This window comes from Cavia porcellus, unplaced genomic scaffold, assembly GCF_034190915.1.
Source record: "Cavia porcellus strain 051 isolate PalLab524CR breed Dunkin Hartley unplaced genomic scaffold, mCavPor4.1 scaffold_8, whole genome shotgun sequence".
NCBI classification, from domain to species: Eukaryota; Metazoa; Chordata; class Mammalia; order Rodentia; family Caviidae; genus Cavia; species Cavia porcellus.
Window position 1 is genome coordinate 60,772,036 of NW_026947491.1, and position 14,773 is coordinate 60,786,808.

The 14,773-nt window shown below is 39.4% G+C and overlaps 1 protein-coding gene across 1 annotated transcript in view; it reads right to left on the reverse strand.

Annotated features, from left to right (window-relative positions):
• Positions 1-1,430: 1,430 nt before the first annotated feature.
• The window catches only part of Il26 (interleukin 26), a 28,962-nt gene continuing 15,619 nt past the window's right edge, over positions 1,431-14,773 (reverse strand). Inside the window, exons 4-5 of the mRNA XM_003475939.2 lie at positions 1,731-1,796; positions 1,431-1,643 (exon numbers count right to left, since the gene is read on the reverse strand). Of these exons, the coding sequence (XP_003475987.2) occupies positions 1,557-1,643; positions 1,731-1,796 (153 nt within the window). The 3' untranslated portion in view covers positions 1,431-1,556. The remainder of the gene's footprint in view (positions 1,644-1,730; positions 1,797-14,773) is intronic.

The window sequence follows — 14,773 nt, forward strand, 5'->3', positions numbered from 1 at the left end:
TTCCACAGGACACCAAATCACAGAGGAGCCAGTGCACAGCAATGAGAACAGAACTGGCCAGCTGCTCAGGATGTACTGTCAGGAGCTGCTTGTATCCTCTGTGCCATGAGCTAGCAGCAGCGAGGCAGAGCCCATTTAACAAAAGATTCACGTAAGTAAATGGGATAACTACACAAATGAGGTTTTCAGTCATTACAGAGGTGTCTTTCAGCAGAGAAAGAGCTCAATTCTAGCTCTTGATCGACCTCTCACAACGTTTCCAACTGTACAGCACATGGAAGGAACTCATCAAGCTTCAACATAGTTTCATCTTGGTTACTTGTGGTTTTTTGACTTGGGGATCTGTCAAAAGTGTTCCTGGCAAATCATCCAAGTAGTTAACCAGTTGACTTACACATCCTGTTTGCTGTCATATGGTTCTTACCCACGGCACCTAATAAAATTGTAGTCTGTTGTCATGGAAAAAACATCCAGCAAAAAAATAAATGTTTAATTACATGCAAAATTCGTTAAAGCTGGGCATAAGCTTGTCACACTGGGCCTAAGTAACAATCATCCTATCCTTACATAGACATTAGGCATGTATATAGTATAACATTCTATTGTATCCCCAGGAATATGTCATTTTTCTTCCTCAAATAATAGGAGGAGTGATCACAATATATGGTAACTCTTTACATTTAAAAAGTTTATTCTGGTACATTAATACATTAAAATTAACCCCCTCACATACTCTTCCTAGCTTATCCCGTCATACTTGACACATTCTGACACTGTTCTGCAAGTCTTCACTTTTGAATTGTGATCAAAAATATAATGAATGCTCTTGCCCCATATCATTCAACCAAAAGGTTTGCAAAGACCTTATTGTGTGTCTTTTTCCACCTTATTCATTGAATCTGGAACCATGTATTTCTGGCTTTTCCCCAAAGTGAAAAGAGCAATAAAGGCTACTCACTTGAACCCTTCCTGAAAATTCAGTAAGTATTCTTATTATCATTATTTCCAAAACAATTTCTCTAATTTCCAAAAAATGACAATAAAAAGTAAATGTTTTGAATTGACTGGATATTGAGGCAGCCATGGTAATGCAACTAAAGACATTCATGAAAGACAATTTCCATAACTGATTCAGAAAGTGACAAAAATAATCAAATAAATATATGTGAAGCAAGGGAATTTATTTTGAGGAAAAATCATGTTGGCGATCTTTTACTGTAAATTTAAATATTCACCATATTTTTTCTACCACAGCTCATAGATGAGTTAACATATCTTATATACCTTCAAATTATAGACTTATACAATGTACTTGTAAATAACAAAATATCATGATGATGAAAACATCCTCTGAAAGCATAGAAAATGTACAAATTTTTGACAATTTACTTAGCTCCAAATTTTATTACATTAAATCTCTTTCATCTGTTCTGAATCACCTAATCATCAGCAATATTTATAAAATTTTCAAAATTAAATATGGAACTATCAACTGTTTCCTAGTGATTCTCATTGTATTTCAAAATTACTATCAAATTGGTATAGTTGGCTTTTGTTTATGAAGTGTTTTCTAAGAGCTCTTTAATCCAGGAAAGAAGAATATCCAGTTCACTGATGGCTTTATAGATTCCTTTGTAGCCAATCTGTAGATAAAATATAAATATAAAATCAAAAAGTTTATATATTTTAAAACACAAAGTATTTTGAAAACCAGAACTTGGAATACTTACCCTATAAAATGTTCTTTTCATTCTGGTAATAGATTTCATCTCTCCTCCTGATGCAGTACAGGAAATCTAACAAACCAAGAGAAAAAACAGATAAAACTGTTGTATCTGTGGAACCTCTTTCCCCCTGTATTTATAAAGTGGCATGTTGACACATGAAAATGTTAAGATGACATGATTATTAACCTTTAAAAATTCTTGAAGTGGCACTAAAAATGTTCTTCTATGCACTCAACAAATATTTTTTGAGTAGGTATCAATAGAGATGTCCTCAATCTTATAGTTTTATGGGGGAAGCAAATGATAAGTAAGAAAACAAAAGGTAAAAATTTCCAAATCACAATGAAAGTTATGTTTGTGATGTACAAGACTCTATAATAAAGATTTATGACAATGAAAATGGTTGGAGGTAAGTCACTGGAGGCATGATCTGGAAGGGGACATTCTCGTCCCCAGCTCCTCCCTTCTTTCTGATTCATAGCTGTCATAGAATGAGCAGCTTTCCTCCACCATGTCTTCTGCCATGCCAGTTCTGCCTTGGAGTCAGGTGACCACGGACTGGATCCACTGAAATCACAAGCTAACTGAAGGTCTCTCCTCCTTTTTAATTGCAGTTTCCCAGAATTTACTCCTACTGCAGATAAAGCACAAACACAAAAAAAACAGGGATTGAAATTGAGATCTGAAGGTGGAAGGAGCAAGGAGAAGAGGAGAAGGAAACATAAGAGATGGAAATTCAGCAGAGCGGAAGTTTTTGCAAAAAGCCTACAACCAGGAAGATCTTAGTGCTTTCCAAAACACGGAAGACTAAAAGCAGGATGGAACAGTCAAGCAAGAAAAATGTAAAGCATAGGTGATGGACAATGACAAAAGTTTACTTTTTGAAAAATCAAATCAGCTGCATCATACACAGTGCACAGTACAATGCGCAGTGCAGACAGACAGGAAAGTGGACCAGGGAATTCATGTTTGTTTTTCTAGCAACAGGCCAATACCTGGAGAAAGTGGCTCATAGGCCTGGCCAGAAAAACTGCAATTCCCCTTTGTGCAGGTAACTTTTCAAGCCCTATCTGAGCATAGAAGCCACTTATGAATCAATTAATATCCTCCTTGATTCTGCCTCCTGATTCTGCCAGGATAAAAAAAATAAAGATAAGAAAAAAGTAGAAACCCTCAGTTTATTTACTTTTTATTCATAAAAGCTTAGCACTGGAATAGGTCAAAGGCACTTTATGGACTGATTATTCTGGATTTGAGAAGGGGAAGCCCAGTCACAGGTAAGTTAGTTACTGACTTAAGGTCTCACAAGAGGTCCCATTCTAAAGACAAAACAGTGTACATTCTATTAGCATAACAAAAAGATAACACTTACTCATAAAATGGAAGTAACTAAATGACATTTATTGAAAGAACACATGGTCTAGGTCAACCAAAAGATCTCTTTAATTGTCTTAATAGCAATGGCAGTATTCATGGATTTGTCTACATAAAGACTTACCTTAAAGTAATGTCTTGTATAAAAAAAGAAATTCTTATGAGAAAGTCATGATTAGGTCCAGAAGTGCTGTGTGCTCAAGTTCTATAAACATGAAACGCTCAGAGGAAGGGGCCATACGTGAGGTTCACATTACAAGTTTAGACCTTCTTGTGCTAGTAGCCTTGAATTAATAATATGCTTGCACCAAACTATGCAGCACAAAGATGGGTGGGGTACTCTATACCATGTACTTGTAAATAACACTCTCACTAAAATGTTGTTTCCACATTGCATGCACATAATACTCTGCTTTTTAACAATAATGCCATTATTCTTCATGTTCCTACAGTCACCATGCACTAAGCTAAAGTCAAAATGGCTTAAAACAGAAACAGTAAATCTACTAGAAGACAATGTAGGGAGAAATCTTGGAAACATAGGTGTAGGCAGAGAGCTCATGAACAAAATGCAAACCACACAGGACGTACTTCAAAGAATCAACAGCTGGGATCTCATCTTATTAAAAAACCTTTTGGACTTCAAAAGAAATCACCAGCAAAGTGAAAAGAAAAAACCCACAGAATGGGAAAGAATGTCCCTCAGACAAAGAACTTATATGTAGAACATACAAAGAATTGAAAAACATCAACCCCTCCAAATTCAAAGACTCTCTCCAAAAATGGGCATCTGAGATGAACACACATTTCTCAGATGAAGATATACAAATGGCAAATAAATACATGAAGAAATGTTCACCATCATTCATTATCTAAGAAATGCAAATTAAAACAGCATTGAGATTTCATCTCATTCCATAAAGAATGGCTGCCATCAAGAAATCAGCTGATAACAAATATTGGCAGGGCTGTGGGGAAAAAGGAACTCTCCTGCACTGTTGGTTGGAGTGTAGATTGGTACAACCTCTGTGGAAATCAGTATGGAGATTCCTCAAAAAGTAGGATTAGAAGTTCCATTCAATCTAACCATTTCCTTCCTGGGTATTTTCCCAGAAAAACTGAGAAGTTCATATCACAGTAATATATGTGCACCCATATTTATAGCAGAATAATTGGTGATAGCTGAATCTTGAAAACAACCAAAATGCCCATCAACCACAGAATGTATGAAAAAATGTGATATTTTTATAAAATGGAATATCACTCAACTATAAAAAAAAGGATGATCTTGAGGCCTTTATACGTAAATGGAGGCAACTTGAGACTGAAAGGATTTTGCCCCAGACTGGACACTGTAGCTGGTAAAACCTTAGAGGCAGAACCAAGGAGCTCTGTCTTCCCCACTCCTAGGAATTTACCTCTGGCACAAAATGAATACCAATGAGATACCTGCACATCACTAATGCCCCTCAGGCATCATCCCAAACCTAAGCTACACATATGCCCCCACTCCACTTGTCTGACGGAGAGATTCCCAGACCCCAGGGGGAGATCACCGACCCTGGGGTGATGCCAGACCCCAGAGTGTCAGGGGGTCTCTCCCCACATTCTTAAAATAAAGGTCACTTATATTTCATATTTCTTATCTTTTCAGCCATACCACAATTCTATTATATGGTTCCCTGACCAGGAACGGCAGACGAGAGACTCCTAGGACGCAATCTGAGTCCCCTACCGTTCACAGACCAGACTGTGTACTGGACTAATTCCTCAATTCTCTACATTCGGGAGCTGTTAAATTTGTCGCTGCTGGTTTGCAAATAACACTGGCCTAATTTATCACAGGTGAGCAAACTCCGGAGAATTCTTCGGCACTGGGCCAGGCCCCACGCGAGTTTTCTCTACCTTCTGTGGATTTGCATGATGCTCTCACGTCCTTAGACAGCCCAAGGCAGAGTTTTTCTGGGCCAGGTCCCACACTGAAAAACTCTCATGTCATTTAGAGCTTTTTAAGTTCTCACGAGCAGAGCTGTTACTAAAATCCACAGAAAAATCCACTCATATGTGGGTGATGGCCAATTATCATGAGCTTTGGAACCAAAATACCGATCAGCCTATAAAGTACAAGTGACGACTTAAACTTAGTAGACCATGGTCTGTTGCCTCACCTGGCCCCATACCAGATTTTATCTTGGGGACCACTTCCTGTCCCCCCCGAAAAACCATACCTATTTATAGCTTATCACACTGACGACAAGTTTACAAAACTATCTTTAAGCCTTTATTTTGAGAATATGTCTTTCCTCCCTGCTTCCCCTCCCTCCCAGCCATGCATGCGGACCCATTCCCCGCCGAGATGGGGGAGGTGCACCCAAACAGTGTTGAGAGGTATGCACGGGTTGCTCTAAGCTCTCATGCCACACTCCAGCTCTGTGCGGGGATTGGCTCTCATGCCACACCCTACTCTGCTGCCTCCTCGAGCAGTCCCAGCTTCATGCTGTAAACCCAGTTCCACACTCCACCCCCACCCTGCACACACCCCCAGAGCAATTCCAGCTCTGCCCCACACGACACACCACACACACACACACACACACACACACACACATCCCGCACTCTCCCTGCCCACTCTGCATGCACCGCCCCACCCTGGGCACACCCCGCCCACCCTCAGAGTTCCATCCCTGCCCTAGGTGCTGCAGGTCTCCCAAACAGCCCCAGCACCCACCCCCCAAGCTCAAGCGCCACTCTGAGCACAAACACGGATGACCGGCAGCTCAGTGGCTCAGAGATGTTATTTCTTGGTCCACACCAGCCTTTTTTACATTCTCAAACCATTTAATCAAGGTTTATTTAGATTAAATAGACTGGAATAAAAAGACAATAGACAAGACTTTGACTGATAAACGGGGAAGTGGCCACCTAGTAATTTTACCAGCCTTGTTTATCAATTAAAGCCTTCAGTAATCTCCATAGCCTTATATGAGATACCTCAACTAAAGTTCATTATTGCTGATCTGATAGTATGTTTGTGCTTTCAAATATAAGATTCAGATTGCTTCTGCTGCCTTTTCCTTGTGTTCCAGCCATGATAAATGTTTTCTTTCAGATCCAGATATATGCTTAGAGATGTTTCACAAATTTCTTTGGTGTTCATATGTTAAAATTCTCATGGTTCATAGCCATTTAATGTTTTATGTTAAGCTTACTGCCTATATTATACTGTACTGTTACCAATCTCCTGAATGTTTAACAACTAAAATTAAGAGGTAATTATAAATTCTTTTTGCTGTAAACCACTAGTAATGTTCTATGTTAAGCTTACTACCTATATTATACTGTACTTTTACCAATCTCCTAAATGTTTAACAACTAAAATTAAGAGATAATTATAAATTCCTTTTGCTGGGAACCATTAGCTCTTCTCCAAAACAAGGGCTATATGATACATGCAAAATAATAAGACCAACACTGTGGCAGAAGCCAAACTTAAACCTTTCCCAGCCTGTCTGCCTGTCCTGGCTCAGCTCTCCACCGAGCCATAACTAACTATATTCAACTGATATTAAATGACACCATAGCTGATTTCTCTCCTAAATAAAAAGGTAAAAATTAATTAAACAGGCCATCCTCCAAAAATCAGATGGCATTAGACATTTTACTAACATAAAGAGATACTTATATATGACATAAATGACATGTCAGTTCCTAAAATTCTCTAGACCTTGTCCTCTTATGGGAAGCCATTACTAAAGTCATAAATACCTTGTTGATTTCATATTTGACTCCTGCATACTTACTTAATTCTATAGATACCTTCTACTGTAGACCAGATCCCAAAATAAAAAGCAAAACTTGACCTTCAAACCTCATAGAGACCTCCTTAATATGGCTTTTCGTGTTTTCAACAACAGAGATAACAATAACACTTGTGACACTTGGAGTTCTGAGACAGGTAAACCGACACAAGGTGGAGCTGCCTGGGCTGCCTCCCCATGGACCATGCCTCAAATGCAGCAGAAGGACATTGGGCAAGAGAATGCCTTATCCTGGCATTCCTTTGAGACCTTACCCCAGGGCTACTGGACTGTCCTAGCCACCAGAGAGTGGGTAAGCCATCCTAACTTCTGGCCCTCACAGGAAATGCCAACATTGCCAGATTCATCACTGACAGATATGCTTAAACTTGCTGCTGAAGACTGACGGGGCTCAGGGCCAACAACAGCCCCCTTTAAGGTGTCCATCTCAGAGTCCAAGTCCCACTAAAAGTCTCAGGTAAGACATTCTCTATATTTGTGGACATCGAGGCCATATATACAGAGTTCTTCCTGAGTTTTCAGGCTGCTATATTAAGTCCTCAGTCTCTAGGGGATATTGATGGTCAACCTATGCCATTTACAAACAGAGCCTATTTCATACAGGTTCCAAACTGCTTCTTTCCAATCCATCCAGTGGTGCCAAATCTTCCCTCCACCACTCACTCTACAATCCTAAATCTTAAAAATTCTTTTTATTCCCTTGTGTTTATACAGACTGACCTAGACACTCTGAGGTCTCAACAGCTTACATCTGTTATTGCTAGTAAACCTCTCCTCAGGAATATATATATATCACACCCTTCCTTTCCTACTCACCAATTTCTCAGACATAACCCTGGTCATGACTGACAGATGAATTTTTGTCTTCTCACTTTGTTTATACTTTTTCAGGATACATAAAAGCCTTTCCCACAACCAGGAAAACTGCTGATATACTTATTAAAGTCCTGTTATAGCAAATCATCCCAAAGACTACAACCAGGTTAGACCCATACCTGGTATTCTTGGCAACCTCAACAGCAGTCAAGGTTACTGGACTGCCATCCTGGTTTCATATCACTCAGGCTAAGTGGTGCCCATCCAGCCCTAAATCTAACCATCCTTTTGCCTACTCATCTCCACCTCACCAAGGCGTCACAGGCTGTCATGTTTTGTTATCCAATTTGTCTCCTAATTTCTTATCCTTTTTTGCAGCAGGACTCTCAACAGTATTTCCTAAAGACTCCAATGTCATGCATACCAGAGACAAGCCTTTCCTACCTACCCTCTTAGCTTTTACCCTTTCAGGTGGGGGAGTAATCACCTCTCATAACTTCACTCCTACTAACCCCACATTTATTTTTCAGAATTCTACCTTCCTGTGGCAATGATTTCATCTCAACATGGTCCTGATAAAATAACATATCTAAATCAAAGGCACCTTTCCTTTTACCTCACCTGGGTCCTTAAATATGATAGTGCCATACATCCTCATAACATCTTGTCTCTTTGTTTTTACAGTCTAACATATATGCATTCACCAGTGATGAAGTTATCCTGGCTAAAATACCTGGCACCAGCTTCTACATGGGCATCAACCATCATCCCGTCAACTCCCCTAAACCCCACTACAGTGCCCCTTTCCAGCAGGAAGAAGTAAAAGAAAGAAATCTCCGCCCTTTTTCCTAATAATAATAATCATAAGATGGGAATGAAAGGATTTTGGCCCAGATCAGAGACTGTAGCTGGTAAAGCCTTAGAGGCAGAACCAAGGAGCTCTGTCTTCCCCACCCCTAGGAATTTACCTTCCCCCACCCCTAGGAATTTAACTGTGGCTCTATCTTCCCCCACCCCTAGGAATTTGCCTCTGGCGCAAAATGAATACCAATGAGATACCTGCACATCACTAGTGCCCCTCAGGCACCACCCCAAACCTAAGCTACACATATGCCCCCACTCCATGTGTCCCACAGAGAGATTCCCAGCCCCAGGGGGAGATTGCTGACCCCGGGGTGATGCCAGACCCCAGAGTGTTGGGGTGTCTCTCCCCACATTCTTAAAATAAAGGTCATTTATATTTCATACTTCTTATCTTTTCAGCCACGCCACAATTCTATCAGAGACTATCATCATAAGTGAAACAAATCAGATTCACATTTGTAAATATCATATTTTCTCTCTAGTATAAAAAATAATAGTAAACTGAAAGAATAATAAAATCCAAAATGTATAATAGATATTATAATAATGAAATGGAAAGGAAGTGCTCTAATGGATATAACTGTATGTATGTTTAAATATGCAAGATGGATAACCATACTATTAAGTTTTTGTTAGTTCATCAAACAGAATAGTTTGTACTGCCATTGTTTGTCCACTTTTTATGCTTTGATTTTGTAACTTGAACAACCACTAAGAAAACAATATATAATTTATCAATAGTGATTTCTTACTGCTTTTCAAAAATTATTATTTCTACTTTTTTTTCTGTTTTGCTTTTTTTCTCTAAATGAAAAAAAAAATGAATTAAAGATTTAACACTGCAGTGGGGAAAGCCAAAGAAACCCACCAAATTCTGGACACTATGGAAGTTAAATAACACGTTAACTTTGAGAAGTTCTAAAAGACTCCTGCACCACTCTCATCTCACCTAGAAAAAAGCCAGGGTTTGTTGACAGAAAAACTAACAGGCAAGTGATGTCCTTAGACTTACATTCTGGTTTACAGGATTATTTCTGGTGCCTGGAGCTCCAATAGCTGCAAACCATCTTTCTTAAAAATCTGACCCAGAAGGATCTCATTTCTTTAACTGTAAATAATGTCCACAGATCCAGGAGCATGGCTAGATTTTACTGCCACCACTCAAACTGCTTTACACAGAATGAGGAATTTTGCAAAGAATGATTTCCTTCATTTTTATGTTTTTGTACATAGTTACAGCTACCGAAACAGAACTAGATGAGAAAAAAAATAAGCAGTTTTATTGTAACAGTGGCTAGAGGATTTCACTAGCTCAGCTGGAACAGATGTGATTTAGAGTGGCACTAGAAAAATTAGAGACCAGCTCAAAGCAAAGTGTGAGACGATCGTGTAGTAAGAAACACGCAAAGAGCAGCCTAACTGTTGGCCACTAAGTCAACAAATGTTTATGGTGTCCTTAATGTGTGCTGGGCGTGTAACACTGCCTCCACCACCCAGCCCTGAAATTAATTTATAAAATGCTACATGATAAAAATGGTTCAGGACACACACGAGGACTCACAGTCTCCCAAGAAACAGAGCAATGCACAATTACGGTGTCATGTGACAAACATAGTGATCAAAACAAAAATAAACCCCTCTCTAGGAGACAGGAAGAGGCAATGGCCTGTGTAATCCAGAGGACTTGCCGGAGAAAATCAGAGGACTGGGACTTACAGGATGCAAGGAAGGAGTGGTGAGAAATGAAAAGGCAGCAAGCTGCCCGAGGCTGAAGGCAGTGGGGATGCTGCTGAAATCCCCAGATTAGTTTATCCCAGGTTCATCCCCATCCTGCAGCCTGAGACAGCACATCCGCCTGTCTGGACCCCTGGCAGCCGCTGTCTCAGCCTGAAACCAGCCCAGCTGGGCCAAAAGCATTTTCAGAGACCTCTGTAAGAACAGAGACATTAAATGTGAATTTTGGTTGAATCTGAGTCTCAGCAAATACAAACAATAAATATCGAATGACTCAATTAGCAAATGAATGCAGTCATCAGCCTCCTATTTCAGCATTCACAGCCTCCTGGCTTAAGTGCAAAACATGTCCTACGCATTAGTAAGTTTAAAATTTTGTTCAAAACAACTAACACATAAGATGATCCTTAGCTTATGGCCCTGGTACCTTCATGTCTTTGGGACAAAGGTCTTATAATACATTATGTCACATTATAAGCATATAGCCATTGGAAGATATAAAATCTATACATAACAGTTTATATTTTAGTTGCCTCACCATATAACTTCAGATCTGTGCAACCACACTGCATGTGTGTATTTGTGGAGAGTTTCTTAGTTGACCCTAGCTAAGACAGTTCCTTCTCTGACTCTAGTCTTGGGTCCTGAAACATTTTTTCCCACAAATGAGGAATAAATGTTTAACAATTAAATCCATGTAACCGTCTTGTATGCCTACAGACGTAGAGTTTAAAGCAATCTTATCTGTTGACTTTTTAAGTAGATATTCAGGTAAAGCCCTACAAATATTACACAAGGTATATTAAAAATATCAAAGCAAAACGTGTGAGGGCGAGCCTATTTTACATATGGGCTGAATAGATCAATGTCAATTTGGCAAAAGGATGGGCTCTAGGACACAAAACTGGAGACAAGCAAGTTTTACAAGAAACTCAAAAAAAAAGAGCAGATTTCAAAGAAAGCCAGACTATATTTACACCAAGTTTTCATGAAAAGAGGAAAAAGTGACTAAGCTATTGACCAAGTGTCTCTCTGCAAAACTGAATTCGCAGTCAGATGCTTAATTTTACCGAATGACATTTGGACTACCTGTTAAACACAAGACTCTGAAATCAATTCCAGGTACAAAAAAAAAAAAAAAAAGAAAGAAAGAAAAAACCTAGTTTTTAAAAACCTTAACTCTAAACAATCTAGGTTCAAAAACCTTAACTGTAAACAATCTAAAAAAAAAAAAAAAACTGAATCACAGTTTTTTTTTAATTTCCGGTGTCAGTGTGATTAGTATTAATCAATATTAGCTTATAAAATTTAGCATGTGAAAAAAATTCCTAACATAGCAATAGAGCTGCATTAATAATGTCAATAGACATATCATATATCATTAACCAAGGAAAAAATTTGTCAGCAAAAAGATTTATAGCATAAGGAGAAATATATTTACCAAGGTTAATAATTATCTCTTTATTTTTAAACCAAAGTACTACTACAAATTGTGAACATTATGCACTGTCACTAGCATTGGGCAATAGAAATGTATTCAATTTCAGGGAGCTACTTTTTTTAAATTGTTGAAAAAACTGGAATTGAAAGAAAAATCAGTATTCTGTATATAGAAAGTAGTAAGAAAAGATACTAACAATTTTGCAGAGCTACCAATGCAGAGCTACTAAGCACTCTGACATTATTTTATTTAACCCTCCCAGCCAACTCATGATGAAGTTACTGTAATTGTTTTTTGGGTTTTTGAGTTTTTGCTTTGTTTTGGTTTTGGTTTTTTGGTATCAGGATCACACTCACAACCGCACACTTGCAAAGCAGGCACTTAAGCCACTGAGCTAAATCCCCAGCCCCTGTAACTGTTAAAGATATGAGTTTTGGACTTTGTAGTTAAGGAAATAAGACAAGGTTGATCTCACCTCTTATTTCTTGCTTTAAGAATTCAAGCAATCGCAACGAATAAATCTGAATTTACAAAGATGAATAATTCACGGTGTTTCACAACCTGATAAGCTAATTGCAATTGATGACATAAATTACCCAGCAAACTGCCTACAAGAAATAGAAATACAAATATTCTATTTGCCAAGACATCAGATTTTAAATGTAATTATACCCAATAAATATTGGAAAATGAGTTTTTCTAATTAGCAATTACTCTACAAGTTCTCAAAATGTAAATTAAAGTAGATGATGTAACCCTGAAAACTAATGGAAATTTTTTTCAGCTTTAACTTTGATCACTAGCAATCAGGTAAATTATTTCATGAACATAATGAGGCAGTTGCTAAATTGCCTGTCAAGGCTAAAAGTATTTGAATTCTTAAAAATCTTTAAAATGCCATCATATACAGGACAACTTTCTAAATACCATCACTAGAAAAAATTATAAAAGTAAAATAAGTTTACATTATATTCTACTTATTTTCTTTGAACAATTATACCGCCTAATTATATTGAATTAACAAAATCAAATTAATTGACAATATGTTTTACTGGTGCTGAAGAAAGCTTGGAATACATTACTCATAATGCTGAGGTTACATTCAAATTCAGTGATAACGGGAATTTCAGATATAGTGCTGTATAACAGTAACTGCCATGACGCTGTATCTTAAGGATGATTAAAGGACTTACCAAGATTAAAGTCTTGAAAAGAAGCACAAAATGCAAGTAGCTGAGAAAAATTGGAAAAGTTTTTTTTTAAATAAAACAATTTAAGTCTATCAATTAATAATAAAGCTGAGAGAAAATAATAAAACATAACGATTCAGTAGTTATTGTAGGAAAATATTTTAAAAACCAATCCCTGACATCTAAAACTGGCAAACAAAGAAAAAGAAGTACTTACTCTGGTTTTTGCTGTTATTGTTTTTTAATTTTTTGTCGATGTCGCTCCTGGCCGGCAGGAAGGACACACGACAAAGTCTGGCAGTGGACAACCTTTTCTTTTATTTTCCTTTCTCCGTACAGCCTGCCCTGGGATCGCTCCCAGCCGAAGCCTCCTTTGGTCCGCTCCCCGCGGCTCCTTTTGGGCTTCTACTTCCGGGCTTCTTCTTCCCCCCCAGGGGTGGCACCAGTATATATACGGATACAGTGTCCAATCATGTTAAAGTAAGCAAGGCAAGCTGATTGGCTAACATCATCAGTTGCCAGGCAGACTATATTGTTGAGCGGGTTGCTTACGCGGTAAGCAGGAAACTAACGTGCTCGATGGGAGGGGTAATCTACCTCAGGCTTTACTCTTTACTACAGGCCTCACGTCCGCCAAGTGAGGCGACCGGGCTCGGGGCTGCGGCTCCCAACATCTCCCCCTTTTTTATTTTTTATGAATGTGCGCATCGTAGCCCTTCCTGGACTGGGTGCAGAGGCTTATGCCCTATGTGTAGGCCCACCGTAGGTCCTTGGCTTAGACCCTGGTCGGCCGTCCCATGGTCTGCCAAGGCCCTGAGGCCCTCGTCCTTTTTTTAGGGCCAGGCACAAACTGGACGGAACCTGGATGCACACAAGCTTGCACTCATCTTCTCTCCGTAAAGAAATCCCCTCGGAGAGAAATTTAGACCTGGGCAGCATCTAACAGTCCAGCGGCTTACGTGCAGGATGGGGTAGGGCCTGGCTTAGGTTGAGTCGCACCGGGGGAGTACGCTCTTACCCGTCATTGACTCTCCTACCCAGCTATGTCATAATTTTTTAGAGGAGGAGTGTGGGAAGCTCACCACCCCTAGACTCGGTCGTAGGCTAGGCGAGCGAGCCATGCATATGCCTGAGGATCTTCTTGTCCATTTCGGGCTACCGCTATTTCTATTCATCTTGTTGGTTGGTCTGTGATGGATCTCTGGTAGGGCAGGTCTGATCTTTAGTCGAGGGCTTTGTCGCCCGTGTCAGTCTCTCCGGTACCCACAGTGGTTCTCGTCCCGATTCCTGTGGGAAAACACAAACCGCGCCTCGGTTCCAGCTGACCACTGGATCCGGGCCCATCCATTGTCCTGTCAGGACATCTTTCCACTTCACCCACCCTTTATGGTTGGGGGAAGGGTTGCAGTGCTCCACGGCTGGGGAGCAATTATCATTATTTAAATTTAAAAAATTGTGTGTGAATAGTGCCATGGATAATCGTGCCTTTGGGGCCAGGCCTTGGCCTACTCCCCCTTTTTGTTTTTGTAAAATTTCTTTGAGGCTTCTATGAGCCCTCTCAATGATTCCTTGACCTTGGGGATTGTATGGGATACCATGTTTTAATTGAACCTCCATCATTTTGCAGAACTCATTGAAGGCTTTGCCTATATAGGCTGGTCCATTATCAGTTTTTAATATTTTTGGTTTGCCCCATGCGGCCCAAGCCGCCAGGCAATGATTGATCACATTAGACACTTTTTCACCTGTTTCTGCTGTTGCGAACATGACGTGAGAACAGGTGTCTGTGGAAACATGAACATATTTAAG